The 17,836-nt window shown below is 33.5% G+C and overlaps 1 protein-coding gene and 1 long non-coding RNA gene across 2 annotated transcripts; both read left to right on the forward strand.

The window, feature by feature from the left end:
• The first annotated feature begins 549 nt into the window (after positions 1 to 549).
• Positions 550 to 15,546, forward strand: LOC144845002 (mitochondrial carrier homolog 2-like). Its single transcript, XM_078702120.1, has 11 exons — positions 550 to 673; positions 1,638 to 1,722; positions 5,573 to 5,679; positions 6,285 to 6,377; positions 10,671 to 10,780; positions 11,775 to 11,834; positions 12,460 to 12,553; positions 13,158 to 13,205; positions 13,569 to 13,636; positions 13,939 to 14,014; positions 14,887 to 15,546. Exons 1-11 carry the CDS (start codon positions 563 to 565, stop codon positions 14,965 to 14,967), a joined length of 933 nt encoding a protein of 310 aa, XP_078558246.1. The 5' UTR covers positions 550 to 562; the 3' UTR covers positions 14,968 to 15,546.
• Positions 15,547 to 15,564: 18 nt separating this feature from the next.
• On the forward strand, positions 15,565 to 17,636 carry LOC144845236 (uncharacterized). Its single transcript, XR_013612515.1, has 2 exons — positions 15,565 to 15,677; positions 15,791 to 17,636. It is a non-coding gene; the product is annotated as an uncharacterized LOC144845236 (long non-coding RNA).
• Positions 17,637 to 17,836: the final 200 nt, after the last annotated feature.

Genomic DNA, 17,836 nt, shown 5'->3' on the forward strand with positions numbered 1-17,836 from the left:
GATGATATTTTCAAGAACCGTGAGCAAAATAAAGGCGACAGAATGTTGGTGGCAGTGATGAATCGATTCAATTCAATTCAAGAAACATTTATTGACCAAAAATATTATATCATAACATTAACAATGGTTGGCATATAATATATATAGTCGAGAGACTACAAAAGGCCCGATGGGCCTGTCGCTGTAGTCCCTCTTTACATTATACAAATAAAAATAATACAACACTTACACTTACACTTAATGTTTGATGGAAATAGTTTAGGCTAGTGCCTATTAGATTCCATTTCTAGCCGAAAATAGTTGTCAAGTCTAGACTTAAAGATGTTCACTGAAGAGGCTTGTATTACATATTCAGGCAGAGAATTCCAGTGATGTATGACTCTGAAGGCTCAAGTTAGAATGGGATACACTGGAGAAATGTTCTGATAAATGCCATAATTATTAACTATTTTAAAGCCACATAAATTACCTTTTGGTATACTTTATAGTTTAGAGGGCGGGCTGAAAATATTACAGGCGTATCTTTTTCTTGGTCGCTCGACATTTCCGAAAATCGGCGAAAATGGCATCCATGCAAAGTGGAAGTGGTCCTGATCCATGGACTCAATTTGCCTTAAACATTGGGCTAACTACGGTTGCTCATCCTCTTACTTATGTCAAAACACTTATACAGGTATAGGTCTAATTTGGTGTCATTCTAACTGTATGCAGTGTGTATACTGCTAAGAAATGTGTAGGCCTAGCTAGGCCCTAAACTTGGACTGCTCCTACGATAGATTGCGACCATCAATTGTGCCGGTTGTGAATCCATTAGGCTAGTATTTGTACATAGGCCTATCTACTGTAGGGCCTTCTGTAGGCATTGTCGTGTATTGTATTAAGATTAGATAGACCCAGGCATAGACCTAAGATTGTATGTATCAAATAAATATGATGATATGTATTGTATCCTTTTATCCTGTATATGTCGATGAGATGAGTTCATTAATAATTATTAATATTTTTGAATGTTATTCTTTTTTTTTAGTAATTTTAATTGTTTACTACCTAGGCCTAGTAGTAGGCCTAGGCTAGCTATAAATTATACAGTAGGCCCAGGATAGTGGTGTTGCTAAAAATAAATAGACCTAGGCTAGGCCTAAATTAGGCATATGAATTATGATGTTTGAACATGAAGTTGGTGACATTTTAAATCATGATAAAAATCAGTGGTGGGTTTGTAAGTGTGCTAAATACGTTTTTAATCACTTTTAACAATATGAATATAGAATATTTGGCTATATGTCCTAAGAGAAAATCATACCTTATTTCATTAAGGGATACCGTTTGGAAATATTAGATGCTGTATAGACATGAGAGACATGGTGTGTAAACGGTATTGTTAACAGGTTAATGCCCATTTGCCCATACAATACACATGTCCCTTTTAGTCCAACCTAATGCACTACTAGTTTGTTCTTCGAACTCAATTTACCAAAACCTGATCGCTATAATACTCTTACTAGTACAAACCTGTGATTAATTAATAAACTTCACACATGAGAAATAGACCTGAGCAGTTTTTGAGACGTTATATGTTTAATACATTATTGTTCATCTATATGTAATAATATTTTTTTTTTCATTTTGATTAATAGATTGGATTTGAACCTCTTCCTCAAAGAGAGGGGAGGAATATTTTTATGAGAAGAGTGACCTTCTTGCCAGGTTTCTTTGAATATGGTAAATACAAATTTTTGTTTAGCTTTATTGTTTGAACATCAGCTTTCTTGCTTCCCACATTCATACAGTTTTGATGGTTTCTAGGTCCAGTCGACGACCATGACACATATGTACTACGCTCGCGCTAAGGTCAAATTTTCGTTCGCCAAAATGGCGAAAGGTTTTGAAAAACATTAGCCAAATTGAAAATCCTTTAGCCAAATTAAAAAAACCATAAAAATTCGCAAAAATGTTTATTTAATAAATAATGCATACAGTATTTGTTTGTTATTTGTGACTTCTTTTACATTTATATTATTATTAGGTATCCCAATGAAGCTGATTTTCGTTACCGCGATTTTAACACGTTCGTGAAATTTCAAAAAGTGACGTGTCTTTGAAGTTAAAAATATACTATTTCTTATGTACCCATGAGAATAAAAATTATATGCCTGGAAAGATCTTGTTTAAGGGATTTTTTTAATATATTTTTAATCTATGTTTATTAAATATTTTAATAGAAAACGCGAGTTAAAAATGAGGTACAAAAGCCGGCGAGCCGAAATCCGCGCGCTAAAAATAACTTTGGAAAACACCTACCCATTTTCGCACCCGATCGCACGAGGTCCATAATAGGTGGTGGAGTAATTTTTGTTGCATGTTATCAGGCTTTAAATACTCTTTATTTTGATATGTAAATCGGTTATTATTATTATGTACATCCGCCTCATATGTCAATTTTAACGATAAAAATTGAATTTTTGAGTCTTTCTCATTATCAAAATCTGGCTAATTTAGTATTGAATTAAAGCTAATTTATATTTCTGTTTGATAAACCACATCGTTTTATTTGACTTTGCGTGGACCTCGTGCGAAGAAGCCAACAAGACCAACCACTGAAAAAAATAATCCCTACCATAAATATCAGTGTTTACCATTTTCCTTACGGGGGATTCAGTTCTCCGCTTATTACTAAATTACCGTCGCCCAGGCAATGTGCATGGTATGCATGTATTAGCGCGTTAATTAATGATTGGATAACCCCCGCAGTGGACTGTTCCATTTTCTGAACTAGTCTTCGCCGCACACGAGGCATGTCGAAAAATGTCGCCTCTCATCATGGAATATTTGCTTCGAAACGTCAATTTTACCGATTTATTAAATTATTTAATAAGTGGAATATTTATCAATCTATTATATAAAACAAGTACGTTAGGAAGAAATGTACCGCAGAAATTTAAGAAGCTTTGAATTTGCTATGCAGCGGCCGTAACCCATTCTATGTAGGCGGCCGAAACGCGCTTTGGCCAGGGTTGCCGTTGTAGTATACGCTGTTTCTTAGCTATTCAATTTAAGCGCAACTTTCGGTTAGAATAATCGAAAGGGAAATAAAATTAAACATGTTAACATTATACAATTGAGGTAATTACTTTTACTTTTTAAATAACAGAACAGCCTCGTTTACGGAAGTATTCGTCCACATGTTTCTGTTTACATTTTTCTTCTCGAAGTTCATTTTCTACGTCGAAGAATAGGGACTTCCCCTTTTATTCGCTCATCATCACGTCGACGAAGGCCGGCCACGAACCAATCACATTAACTGTGTGTCATTAAAACGTCATCGAGGCACGCTCTGCGCATGTTTAAACAGAACTAAAAAAATAAACACGGCGATCGTGACGTCGTCACATAAAATGCTGTGGTGGTAAAAAGTGTACCCGAGTCAGAAAGTACCGAAGTGTGGCGAATTCTCGCTCCCATAAGAAGTCACGCCGACCAGGCTAGGCCTAGGCTTGGAAATGTATTTTCGCCAATTTGGCGAACGAGGCAATAATTATTTTCGCCAAATGGAGACTCCAGTCGCCATTGGCGAATTGGCGAGCGGTTAGCGCGAGCGTAGATGTAATTGTAAAATGAAAGCTCTCTATTGTGATGATAAAAGAATAAATAACTTGCTTGCTTACCAATCCAAAGGTCGTTGGTTCAAACCCTGCCTATTTCAGATTACTATGATTTTTCTCATGATGAAACTTACCCAAACTAGACATGAAACTCGTCACTTTGACGAGTTAGTTATCCGCACCACGACAAACGCCACATGCACGTCATACGTTGGAATATTGCACACAGATAAAGATTATGGCATTATGACAAGAACTGAAGAATATGATATGCTGTTAGTGCTCAATTCTGTCAATTTTGTGTCATATAGTATATACATGCAAACAGTTTAATCTGTATACATATTACATACAGTGTAGAATAGGTGAAATTACAGGACCCGCCAGTTATTCCAATTTTTAACATGGCGACGGTATCAAAATGAAACACTTAGATAGCAATTTCAGAAGGAAATTATCTCAGGAACAACATATTAACGTGTAGAAGAAATTTGAATACGTAAATATAGATGCGCACCCTTTTAAATGTGATGAACTATTACGCAAAATATGAAAATACGACTTTTTTTATTCAACTGGCCATATGATGACGTCACAACATCCGATTGGCAAAATGTTTACATGAATTCGTATCTACAATCCAATAGCTTCCAGAAAACGTTTTAATCGTGATTATCACATTTTATTCTTACGAGCTATTACAGATTAAAATTTACTGTAAAGATGAAATTAATGACCCACGTAATTAAAATTTTTAGGCATGATGACGTCATAAAAATTAAAATATTTTTATCTCATGCTAAAGAAAGTTGATTGACCTACACAATATATAAATGTAGGAGAAAAAGGAATACTGTTAAGCGTGATGCGCTCCATTGAATGTGATGAGCAATAACGAAAGAGACAAAAATCCTATATTTTACATTCGCGTGGCCATACGATGACGTCAAAATGTTTTTTTAGCCTTATCGATGCATGATCCGATATCTACAACTCATCAACTTCTAGATTTTGTAATAAAAATAAATTGTTCACGGTTTACTTTAGAAACTATGACTGTTTAAAAAAAGACATTATTTTGACGATTTTTAAAGCTTTTTCATAAAAAACGCGCACGAATTGTCTAATTCAACGTGTTCGTGTGGCGTTATTTAAACTGGAAAAGGTCTAAATTGTTTTTAAAATTACTAGGAAAGGCTTGAAAAATATAATTCAAGAGAAAAAAATATGTTTTTAACACTACGTGCGCACCGCGTGCGTAAAAAATTGCGCGCCCGTGGGAATTTTTGACATGCTCAAAATGACAAGAAACGCATAAAAAGTTGATTAGAAATTAATTTTGCGCATTTTGAAAAAGCGTGCGCGCGTAACTTCTTGTGAAACATGCCATTTTTAATCCGTAGAAAGTTTGCCCCTGATATGACTTAAATTTTGTCAAAGTGTCAATACTAAATGACTTTTGGTTTTTAATCTATGATCAATCATTGAAATTCATAAAATTGCGCGTAAGTCACGTTGCGCAACTATGACGTCATTCAAAAATAGGAGGTGCACAACTTCACGTAAATGCCCATATGTTGTCAAAGTTATGAAATGTTATGTTTACACATTTTAGAGAAACGCGATCCACAAAAAGGAAGGATGGAAACAAGCATAATACAGAAAAAAAATATTGATCTCATACAATAACAAGGAGTTATCCGCTCTACCAAGCGGATAACTAATAAAGATTTTAATCCACTAATTATGCACTTGTAAATTGTATGACCCACCATACAGAAGAGGTGCATCATTTTTCCATGAATACCATGATGCACCCCTACATCAAAAAAGTGACTTACCTGTAGGTGACCATGACACACCCATTTTGACGCACAGTGACGTTGTTCATGATATGGTAGGTGGTAAAGTGACGAACATTGCCTACAGTACAATTTTTCATTTACATTAAATTTTTTTACCATACACAGCTGGTCATATCAAGAAGGTAGACGGCTTTACTGGCCTTTACCGTGGTCTGTGTCCTCGCATATGTGAAAGTATTGTGGGTAATTCAGTTTCTCAAGCTGTACAAGAGGTATGTTTTGCATGTATTTTTGCTATTTTACAATTTCTTTATGGCTATTATGTTTTGATATACTGTTCAGTTGCCTCTTTACATCATGGAATAATAAAACAATGTCCAGGGCACCCAGATCATTTCTTCACATTCAATTATCATATGACCACCTAGTGTAATCTCAAAGGCCCTTTGGTACAATATTCTTATTCTAAGGGCCCTTTTATACAACACGCTAAATCAACACAGTTCTACATTGGCATGTTGTCTAAACATAAATGGATTGCGTGTAATTACAACCTACAACAACAACCTGAACAGGCTACTTGAAAAGGCTACGAGGACCGGTCAATTTTGGCCTGTTGGTTAGCTGTAGTAGTGTTTTTAAGTACCCTCGGGGGCCAAGTTGCAGCAGAAGTTATAGCAGCAGACGTTTGGTTGTGACTGACCTTCCTGTCCATAACACTTCGTCTGTGAAAACATGCATAGTAGACGTGTAAAGTAAGAAGGGTGTTGTATAAACACAGCCTAATATTCTTTAATGGCAAACAAATTCGAAAAAAACCCAAAATATTTACTATCATAGACTAGATATTATTTAGTCTGCATTTTACTTTTAACAGAAATTGGATGATTTATTTCCAACGTCCGATTCAGCAAAGCAGAAGAAGTTTCGTGGATTAGGCAAGTCTGACGTTAAGACATTTACTATTGAGGTTTGTATATATAGAAAACACTTTTTGAAAAGCAGATTCAGTTAACCCATTGACCCCCAAGTTTATTTTGCTCCCTTGGGACCCAAAAAGCATATGTCACATAATTAACCCTAACTTTTTTTCTAAACACAGACATTAAAAAAATTTAAAAAGAAAAATAATGGAAAGGACATTTTATTTTCAAATATGTTATGAAATTTGTGTTACAACTTATTTTGGCGGAGTATGGATTATGCAAATTTTATAAATATTTTAGGAAAATTATTAAAAATTTGTAATTTATCTTTGACTACCAAATGCACAAAAAATATTAAATATTTCATAATAAAACTCATCTCTTCATCAGAACCTATTTCTTCTCTTCAAAATAAGACCAAACTTGACCATTATGAATGACCGGTTTCGAAATTATAAAGAAATTAGTAGACTGACTCATCCGACGATGACCATATGGGGCCTAGGCCTATCGGGAGCCGGCCCGAGAGCGTCGTCGCCGCTGTTTGTTCACCGGGAATGTTAAAAAAAACATCCCGAAAGCGAATTGGAATTCGCGATTCTCACACGCACCGGCATCCCTCGGGAGCTTAGTCCGCTATTTTAGATGTGTAGCTTGCAGAAAATTAGACGAAAATGCGTCGAAAACTTATGAAGTTAAAACAAGTTTGGTATCAAAATGTTCGTCAAAAGTTATGCTTCAATAAACTGACCTTTGCGCAGAGTTTGAACAAATATTTCATGCCCATAATGCATCTGACATGTCAGGGTTCATATTACAATCAAAGGTAAACAATATGGCGCGGCCCTCGTGAGGACATGGTCACGACTTTTCTCCGGTAGAAAAATTTTTACATGGAAATATGACGCTGTAACTGATACATAATCTTTATTTATTATACATTGATTGTATACAAGCTTCAAAATAGTGATTATTACAAATAAAGATGGATTTTAGACGATTTTACGTTGTATGTTTAGGCCTAGATTCATTCAACGCGCCTGTCGCGTTTCGAACAGTGTGCTTCGAAAAACGGTTATATTTTCGAATTTTATTTTCAAACTAACTTCAACAATTGTTTTTATATATTTAGAAGCATATTTTTTTTTTTAAAGTTGTGAGTATTTTGTATAATTTGTTGTCACGATTCATGCACAGCAAACTGCGCATGTAAATTCGATTTACTTTTTTTTTGTTGATAATTTGTTTACAATGACCTTGACTTTTAACCTCATGAGCGCTTTAAGCGCTTATCGTGGTGAATCGTTTAAAGGAGTAGCATACATTATGTGGTGCAGTGAACTAAACATGTGGTATAGACTGTTTACTGAACCGTGGTATTGAAAATTGTTTTTATGCTTCCATCAAATTAGATCTGAGTAAGTCTTTGACTAGGCTATGTTTGTGATACAACTTTATCATTTATTACCCAGGAAAAAATACTTTTAAGATCAGATTTGCTAAATGAAGACATTTCTTACAGTCACGGTCATAAATTCTATCTAATGCAGCCCACTCTCCCAATACGTAACGCTCGCCTAATATGTTCTTAATATTTCAATTAAAAAATTGTAAAACAGTATTTTAGACCTCAAGTTAAGTCTGGTTCCAAGGTTTTGGAGAGTCTGGTATGTGGAGAGTTGAGAGAACAAACCCTTCATACTTTTTTTTAAGTTATAGAATTATATTATTAATAGTCTAATTAGTATCCCCATTTTACACTTTCTCTGGGAAAAAATTAGAAACAAGTGTTTCTCAACTGATTTGTCTCATATGGGGTCTATATATCCACCAAAAAAAAGTTCCAGCTCATCTGGCCTGGGGAAAGCCGCCATTTTGGATTTTCAAAATGGCCGCCATAAAATACAGGTTTTTGCTCATATCTCCTCTTCTACATCATGCATGGAAATGATTTTGGTGGCAAAGTGTATGTTTTGAGGGTCAAGGAATCTAAATACAGCATTTTGAAGTTCACTCAATGACCGCCATCTTGTTTTTCAAAATGGCCGCCTTAAAATACAGATTTGTGCTTATCTCAGCTTCTACATCTTGTATAGACATGATTTTAGTGGTAAAATGTAGGTTTTGACGGTCAAGGAATCCAAATACAGCATTAATTTGAATTTCACCCAATGGCCGCCATTTTGAAAATCAAAATGGCTGCTATAAAATTTACAAATTTTTCCTCATATCTCAGCTTCTACATCATATGAACGTAATTTTCGTAGAAAAGTATATGTTTTGAAGGTCAAGGAATTCAAAGCTCTTAGAGGATGCAGCTATGTATCATATAATGATGACACGAGATGGGGATGTACCATTTTGTCTCCAGATATAGACACAGTATAGGACAATTGACCATGATGGCCAATATGCCTGAACGACAAATTTCCATATACATACAATACAAGATGTTCCAAAAGAATGGATATCATGCAACGTGTTATAATGGTGAAGAATCAGTTTTCAGACATGAGGACAATAGAGAAAACCTTATGTATCTTGAAATTTGTCTTTCAGCATTTCCAGATATAGCCTTCCACTTTTGGCATTTTGGCCATGACCAGCTGTTGCAAATATGAAAGCATACTGTAGATGCTATATCTGAACCTGGAGCTCCCAATTGTACAATTGTGCCTAAAAAGTTATACCATCTAATGATCTAGCCACAGCTTAAATGTTCTTGATATCTTTTTAACTTTCCCAGAAAGCTCTTAAGAATCTTTCGAGTTTGACGACAAATGGCAGTTTTCTTTCTCTAACGAGTGGAGTTGTGGCTTGGTGGTTATGATGCTTGGCTATCACTCCAAGAGTCCTGGGTTCAAGTCCCGTCACATGTCAGGATTTTTTCTAAGGACAAAATTACAACTCCACTCCCAAAGACTTGTAATAAGACTTTGTTTAGGTAGAGCATCATGTGTATATGTTTGTCTATGTCTGTTTAACTATTTGCATTACTTTACGTCACATTGGTTGATCGAAGGTTATTAGGATGGCAGATAAGCAGCTAGATTTAAACATAAATGCAGACCATTTAGGGTGACTAGTGTTGATCTCCCAGTGTATTACCATGTATTCATAAGATATGTTACTTGCTTTATCCATAAGTTGTACTTTTAACTGCAAGTTGGCCATGCTTCTCTTTATATTTAGAAAATGTCTTTACATGTCTATGTAACTTCTTTAGAATATCTTGTTTATTAGTTTCTTCTCGCGAATGATAGTTACAGTACACTCTCTGGTATCTTCTTGTGTACCTCTTTGGTCGTAATCAGTATGGAACTCGATCTTGTGATTAACTCACGACGTTGACATAGTAATAATGAGGATTGTGATAGCGATAGATCTCGGAGACTAGACAAAGGGGATTGTACATAAATGTTGTTATTATTATATGTTGTGCCAGATTGATTGGGAATTTTAAAACTATTACTGTATTTAACAAACTGTATGCAAAAAAAAAGCAACATCTAAAGCCAGTGGAGCAGTAGCCTTCAACTATGAAGTTTGGTCCTAAATGGAATAAGAAGATCTGATCACTTTCCGACTCTGTATTTTAGAATGCTGATTTTTTAGTTTCTTAGTTATCAAAATCATGTCTTCATTATTTATATGAGCTACGAAATTAGCAAAACCTGTATTTTATGGCGGCCATTTTGAAAAACAAAATGGTGGCCATTAAGTGAACTTCAAAAAAATGCTGTAATTGAAATCCTTGACCCTCAAAATATATACATTGCCACCAAAATCACTTCCATACATTATGTGGAAGCTGAGATAAGAGCAAAAATCTGTATTTTTATGGTGGCCATTTTGAAAAACAAAATGGCGGCCATTGAGTGAATTACGAAAATGCTGTTTTTTTATTTCTTGACACTCACAACTACACTTTGTCACTAAAATCACGTTCATACACGATGTAGAAGTTGAGATGAGTACAAATCTGTATTTTATGGCGGCCATTTTGAAAAAAAAAGATGGCGGACATTCAGTAAACTTCAAAATGCTGTATTTGGATTCATTGACCCTCAAAACATATACTTTGCCACCAAAATCATATCCATACATGATGTGGAAGCTGATATATGAGCAAAAATATGTATTTTATGGCGGCCATTTTAAAAATCCAAAATGGCAGCTTTCCCCAGGCCAGATGAGCTGGAACTTTTTTTTGGTGGATATATAGAACCTATATAACTCAAATCAGTTGAGAAACACTTGTTTCTAATTTTTTCCCAGATTGGCCCTTTTTAGACTTAAAATAGGGATACTAAATACCTATTTCTAATTTATTTTAGACCTCCAAGGTAATGGTGTCCAACTGTGTTGCTGTTATTATCAATCACCCATTTCATGTTGTTGCTGTTAGATCTATGGTACAATTTGTAGGGAAGGAAACACTGTACAGGTAACAGTCACCTAACAACTTTCTGTGTGAATTTAGATTGAGCCAGATGAAAATAAAAAAACGCACATGTCATAGAACACACACCCCTACCCCCTCTTTTGTACATTCATATTCAGGGGACACCTCAATTAAGGGGAAACTTTCTTATGAAAATATGTGTTTTACCACTATATCCAATCCCTATTTTGGGGCGTACTATACCTATTAAGTGAACACATCTCGGAGGTGTCCATTAATAGGCGGAATGTAATTGTGGACATGCATGGCTTTGTTTGTGTATATGAATCCAAATTACCTAAATAGGCAGACATATATTTATAATATTAAGGTAATAATCATGAAAAAATTGTTGTAGAGGAATAGAATATTTATTAAAAAAAAAAATTCAACAATGAGGCCTTCTTTGCGCAGAGTTCATTTTGTTATTTATTGATGAAAGAAATTTGTTTGTTTGATTTACATTTTGATTCACATACAATGAATATTTTTTTAAAAAGCGTGTAACCAATGAATCTAAAGAAATCTTGTGAACTTGCTATTAAATACGTGAATAGATAAACAAATGATTGTCCTCAACGTTTAGTGTTTTGCTTCAGAGTGATCAGTCTACAAGTTTGGCTAAGCCTAAAGAATTTATTTAGGGTGATCGGGATCCTGACAAATTTTATTTACAGTTTTTAGGATGTCCCTTTCATGAAGCGAAATAAGAGGTTCAAGGCTAATGCCAATGATTGGCCCACTTTACAATTTTAGCTAGTTTGTTTTTTCCCTTTGAGTAAGATTTGAGAACCAGACAATAGAGTCGAATAATTAACAATTTTTAATTAACAATCTTTTATTAACAATCATGGTAGCTTATTGATTTTTAATATTCAGTTTGTATTTGAAAGAGAAATAAATCAATTTGCTAATAAAATCACAAATTGTTGCAATGTTATTCATTATGTTTATTTTAAGGTTATTGTTATTTATAATTCTTTTTTATTTTATTTAGTGGATGGTTTTCACCTTTTACACAAGTTTATAATGATAATGGAATTGCAGGATTTTTTGCGTAAGTAACTCTGAAAACTCTGCTGCACTTGACATAATGGTAAATACCTAATTATAATATTGCACTACCTATTGTACATTTCATATGAATTAATATTATTGCATATTGTTCTTTTCATATTGAATCACATAATGTGCAATTACTTACAATTCATATGAATATATCACATAATAAGAAATTATTTATTGTTCTTTTCAATCCTATTGAATAATTTATTACATAATAAGAAATGATTTATTGTTCATTGCATAGTGAATAATGCATTGTACAAAAATCAATTATCATTGCTCTTGAAAAGTAGTACTTTACATTTAATAGGGAATAAGGGCAAGCTATTAAAATGTTAATGATTCTGAATGGGCACTCGTTTTCTGGTTTTGTCTGGTCAATGCTATACTAGAACCCAACTGTTAGAACTCCCCTTAAAGGGACGCATTCATATGAAAAGAAACATTAACAGGGTAACCCATTTTTTAGAGGACACCTCTGTTAAGGGGACATATTGTTGGTGTACATGTCCCCTTATAGGGCCTCTACTGTACATGAATGCCAATCCAACTGGGAGGAAATAATTTACACATTTTATATCAATTCAAGTGATAATAATAATATTTTGTCTTTACAGTGGCTTAGTTCCAAGACTACTACTTGAGATTAGCTCTCTATGGTTAGCGAGGGCGCTGTATTACCTTCTCAATAATTATATACTTGATGAACAGGTAGAGAAATAGTTTTCTATTTCACTATTGAGGAAATAGATTGATATACATAACTTTTATATATTATTACCTCCGCCAAGGAGTTATGTTTTCACCCCTGTATGTTTGTTCTTTATTTAAAATTGTCAAACTTTATTATAATTATTTCCAATGTTATTCTTTTGCCGTTTGAGTTTTCTCTGTTCTTATAGTGAATGTAAAGGGTTATTTTATTGTTATTTTAATATTGTATTCAACATTGCTTACTTTGTTGCAACAAATAATTTTAATATAGAATAATTATCTCTCCCCACAGATCTCATAAATCCTGCCTAATTTATGCTTAAAAATGTTGATATGTTTTGTGTGCACATAATTAAAAATTGTGGGTGTAATCGGCACTTTTTGGTTTTTGGAAATTTGAGTTTAAGAGTACAATTTCTGGGCAACTAAAGGTTCATATTCTTCTAGTTTTGATTTTGCCCACATATTAACATTTAAATCCGTGAGGATGACAGTAGCTATACAATCAGACTTGAACATATGATATCCCAGTGGCCTAGGTTTTAGTCTCTCCCTCTTTGACTTCATGTGTATTCATATACATTTATTCATTTCTTTTTAGACTCATAATGTGACAGAACTGCGAAGCTACAGCCGTGCAATAACAGGGGTATGCTTGTTGCATTACGTTTATTATTTAACTTTTTGGCAAAATTGAAATATTGTTTTTATATATCATATAGTAAAAACTATTAAACTTGTTGAAAATTAAAATAGTGTTTATATGTTGCTATATATGATCATAATACTAATAGTTATAATGTTAATAGACTAATTAGTTTTTACTATATTAAATCTGACACATGAAATTTAAAAAAGTATGCTGAGCTTGGAAATAGCGAACATGCTAGTTTTTGTCGTAAAGTAACATAAATTATGTATATTTATTTTCAAATATATGATGGCAAATCCAACACATGAGATGTTCCTTGTCTAGCCTTATCTCAATTAAAATTACATTTTGTTATTACAGTTCTTTGCCAGCATGATAACATATCCACTTGGTCTTATAAGTAATATCATGGCTGTCAATAATTCTGGGTAAGATATTTTCAGTCTTTGAAATTTGTATTAAAATGTAGTTGAAGCTAAAATTGTGTCCAATTCCCTTACCATTATGCCTCTTTCTCTTTTTAGGAGATTTTAATACCTACTGGATACAGAGTATTATACTTAAGTTCTTTTACCAATGTTGTTCCTTCAAGACTAATTAGGCTGTAGAAAATTACAAAATATTACAAATTAAAAATTGATTGATTTCCAAGTTCTTTGTTCGAAATAGTTTTTATTGATATTTTTTTTTCTTTATTTTTGTTTTCATCAAAATTGTTGTTGTTTTTTAGCCTTGCAGCTTCTAGGCAACCTTACATGCCAACATATACCAACTGGCTGGACTGTTGTGAAGCTCTACGAAGAGATGTAAGTAAAAACAGGGAGAAAATTAATGATATTTCTCTTAGATATTGGCCTCTAAATACTTAAAATTAGATAATAACTCTATTGTCTTGTATTATCGTAAAAAAAATGTCCACCTCCTTACATATATTAAAAGTATGACAATTATCTATACACATTTATAATAATTTATTAATAATCATGACAGTATATGACTGCAGTAGGTCTATCGTGTCTGTTTATAGTTACTCAGTCCACTTCAGTCTTTATAATAATATTTATAATGATATTGATGCTAAAAAATGATTTTCTTTTTTGGTTATACATTTTAAGAAACATGTCTTGCTGTTTACTCAAACTTATAAGCCTAACTGCGTCTCACCCAAGCTAGGTTTGCAGACGCACTTACGACCCAGTGTGTTTGTACAATGTGATTAAAATCCAAAGATGAAAGTTTACCAAAATACTGAACTTAAATGTTGACCGCTGCTGTCGATAACCATGTAATTCCCATGGCCTTATAGTAGATATAAAATAATCTATATACTTACATATCAGAGTGATCTGAAGTGTGTGTAAACTGGCAACATACTCTTGATTTAGAATACCTTACCCCTATTTAGGGAACACCTATTACCACAATGATCAACCTATTTTAATATAGGTGTTCCCTTAAAGGGACACCTATATTAAACGAATGAAGGTCATGTTTAACCACTGCAGCCGACCCCCAATTAAAGGGACACTTTGTTGTGTCCGGAACGTATCCCCCTTAATATAGGTGCTAATGGTTAGTGTATGCTTTTACCTTGTGTAAGTGTAGACTGGTTCATTTCTAGTACGGTATATAGTACATCGATTTAATTAGTAATACATTTAATATTTTTTTTACCTAGGGTGATCTGAAGCGAGGTTCCAGCATATTCTGGAGACAGGTTCCAAAAGGGCGAAGCAGAGGAGTAATTAAACTAAACTAAAACAAATCTTGCTTTTAAAATATTTTGATCTGCTTTCATTAACAGCTAAATTATGGGTATTAAGAAAATGTGTAGTAGTTTATAGTTGTTCCAATTTAACTAGGCAATAACAATTATTGTGATAAAGTTTTAAGCAATTAATCCAAAAAGTATATTTCAATTTAGGGACCTTAAAATGGATAAAATTTATACACAATCGTATTTGAAATATATTTTCAAGTACTTTGATGTTTATTATTTTAGAGCTTCAGTATACTGTATACAACTTCTGCACCAATTACATCATGATACCATGTGACATTCAATGTCAATATGATATTCTAAAAGTGGTTCTTCAGAAGAAGATTATAATAGACTTTGACGACATTTTGTTTTCATGACATGTACAGTATAATACGTGACTATCAAGTCAAAAAGTCATTTTGCACACTCTCAGAAACATGTGAACCTGCACAGAATAATTTCGGATTAATCGCTTTGTAGTGCTTGTCGTGTTATGCAAATGGTGACTATCGAGTCGAAAAGTCATTCTGTGCACATGTTAAGCATGAATCTACTCAGAATGACTGTTGGACTCAATAGCCATGTATTTGCTTGTCGTGTCATGCAAATGGTGACTATCGAGTCGAAAAGTTATTCTGTGCACACTCAGAAACATGAATCTACTCAGAATGACTGTTGGACTCAATAGCCATGTAGTTACTTGCCGTGTCACAAAATGGTGACTCTCAAGTGGAAAGTCATTTTGTGAACACTCAAAAAGAGGAGCCAACGCAGAATGACTGCTGGACTCAATAGCCATGTAGTTGCTTGCTGTGTCAAGAAAGTTTGCTATATTACAACTAAAAAGTTGTAAATGTACAGAGAAGCTATATAGGTATAAATTTACCAAGAAGTTGTGGTATCTAATATTACTGACTTAACTATCAGTGTAAAGCAACATAGAAATCTTTTTAGAATTCTATATCAAAAGGATTACATTATTTGTGAGAATAATATTTTGTTTCTTCTATATATTAAATTTCTAAGTGTATGCACAGCAATCTAAATATTTTCACTGTTCATATTTTGTTTATTCACTTGTTATGTAATTCAAGGAGGAATTTGTTTTAAATTTATTGCTTCTTAGTTTATTTAAAATTTTCTTAGGTCACATTTCCTTGTTTACATCATTTTCCCTAAACTAAATACATTAAAGCTCTGTCTACACTATCAAACTTTATGTGACAAAAAATGTGATGTTCTCATATATAGATATGATGATGTCATATCACTGCCATATTTGGGTAGTATCACATTAAACATTTTTTGTCAAATTAGTTTGATAGTCTAGACAGAGCTTAACAATAAGGAATAATTATTGAAAGAATATATGATACAGCAGAACCCTCCTTCTGAACACCCACTTTTATTAATTGAACACACAGTACAGCCAACCCCTATTTAAAGTTTCTACTTTATTTTTTGTTTCAATTGATTGTATCATATATTTTGGTATGAAAGAATGTATAATATAGTCAAACCTATCTTTTGAAACACCCAAATTCAGGAGAAATCCCTATTAAAGGGACACTTTCCTGTGAAGCATACAAGGGGAAATATATGTTAACATTATGGCAAACCCATTTTCAAGGGACATCCCTATTAAGGGGATACTTTTTTCATTCACAAAGGTGTTCCCTTAATAGAGTTTCTGCTGTACATAAATCCAAGCAATGAAACACATCTAGGATTCAATATACCTACCACTACTACTATTTTGAATACTACAACAGTAATTTATGGGTGCTTATAATTTGTACTACCATATCCCATCTAAATTTCAATTTTTAATTATGCAAACTTTTTCAATCTTCTGTGTATGTCAGTCCGTAAGATCATTTAAGATTTATTAGATTATATTGCATAAGATTTTATAAAAATATGATAAATTTTCACCCTTAAAGTTATTTCAAAGTGATTTTGAATTGGACTAAAGCATTTTTCGAACTGCAACTGAAAGCAACTCAACTAATAGCTGCCATTGTGCAACTTTGTATAAAGCTCTGCCTACACTATCAAACTTGATGTGACAAGAAATGTTATGTACCAATTTATGGAAATAATGATGTCATATCACTACCATATTTGTGCATATCACCCGTATTTGGATACATCACACTTGTAGGCAGTGCTTTACTTGAGTCAGTTGGGTTCAATTGCTTGGAGCACAAAGGCTGGTTCACACTGGACAATTTACACATGAATTTTGATGCAACAAATGATTTCAGTGCGAATAGAATGTGACATGTAGACGTTGGTTTATTTTCAACTTCAATGCGCTGCATTCAGAGTTCACAAAGGCTCGCGAGTGACTTCTCTTTGAAAAACTTTTTTCAGCTTTGTGCAACTCGCTTCTTTGTTTTGACGCTTGTCGCTTCGTGTGTAGATGTTCAGTGCGTACAGGCCTTTGTGTCGATACATTTATGTTCAGTTGCCTAATTCCATTATACTTTAGTGATATTATTTTGGATATATTAACTATAGCAAGACTAATACTATGGTTGTAACCAAACGGAATGATTTAATATGCAAAAATTAAAATATTTGCTTTGTAATGACATTTTGTTCTTATGTACCGTAAATGATATAAAAATGTTTTTGTCCAATAAAACCCACATTAAAATGTATCTCAATGCTTCTGCAGATATACTTAATGTTTTATGTTGCAAGACTTAATTGATTTAAAATATGTTTTATCTGTATGTTGATTTAAGACTATTTAAATCAATGGCGCATGGAGGATGGGGTCAGTCTTTTCTTGAATGTCTGGTGTTCCCCAGATGTCTTTTCTTAAATGTCTGGTGTTCACCAAATGTCTTTTCGTGAA

Source organism: Antedon bifida, chromosome 1 (assembly GCF_963402885.1).
Source record: "Antedon bifida chromosome 1, ecAntBifi1.1, whole genome shotgun sequence".
Taxonomy (NCBI): Eukaryota; Metazoa; Echinodermata; class Crinoidea; order Comatulida; family Antedonidae; genus Antedon; species Antedon bifida.

Coding starts and splice junctions, on each gene's coding strand:
- LOC144845002 (XM_078702120.1), top strand. CDS start 563: ATGGCATCCATGCAAAGTGGAAGTGGTCCTGATCCATGGACTCAATTT. Junction 10,781..11,774: donor GGGAAGGAAACACTGTACAG/GTAACAGTCACC, acceptor TATTTTATTTAG/TGGATGGTTTTCACCTTTTA. Junction 12,554..13,157: donor ATTATATACTTGATGAACAG/GTAGAGAAATAG, acceptor ATTTCTTTTTAG/ACTCATAATGTGACAGAACT.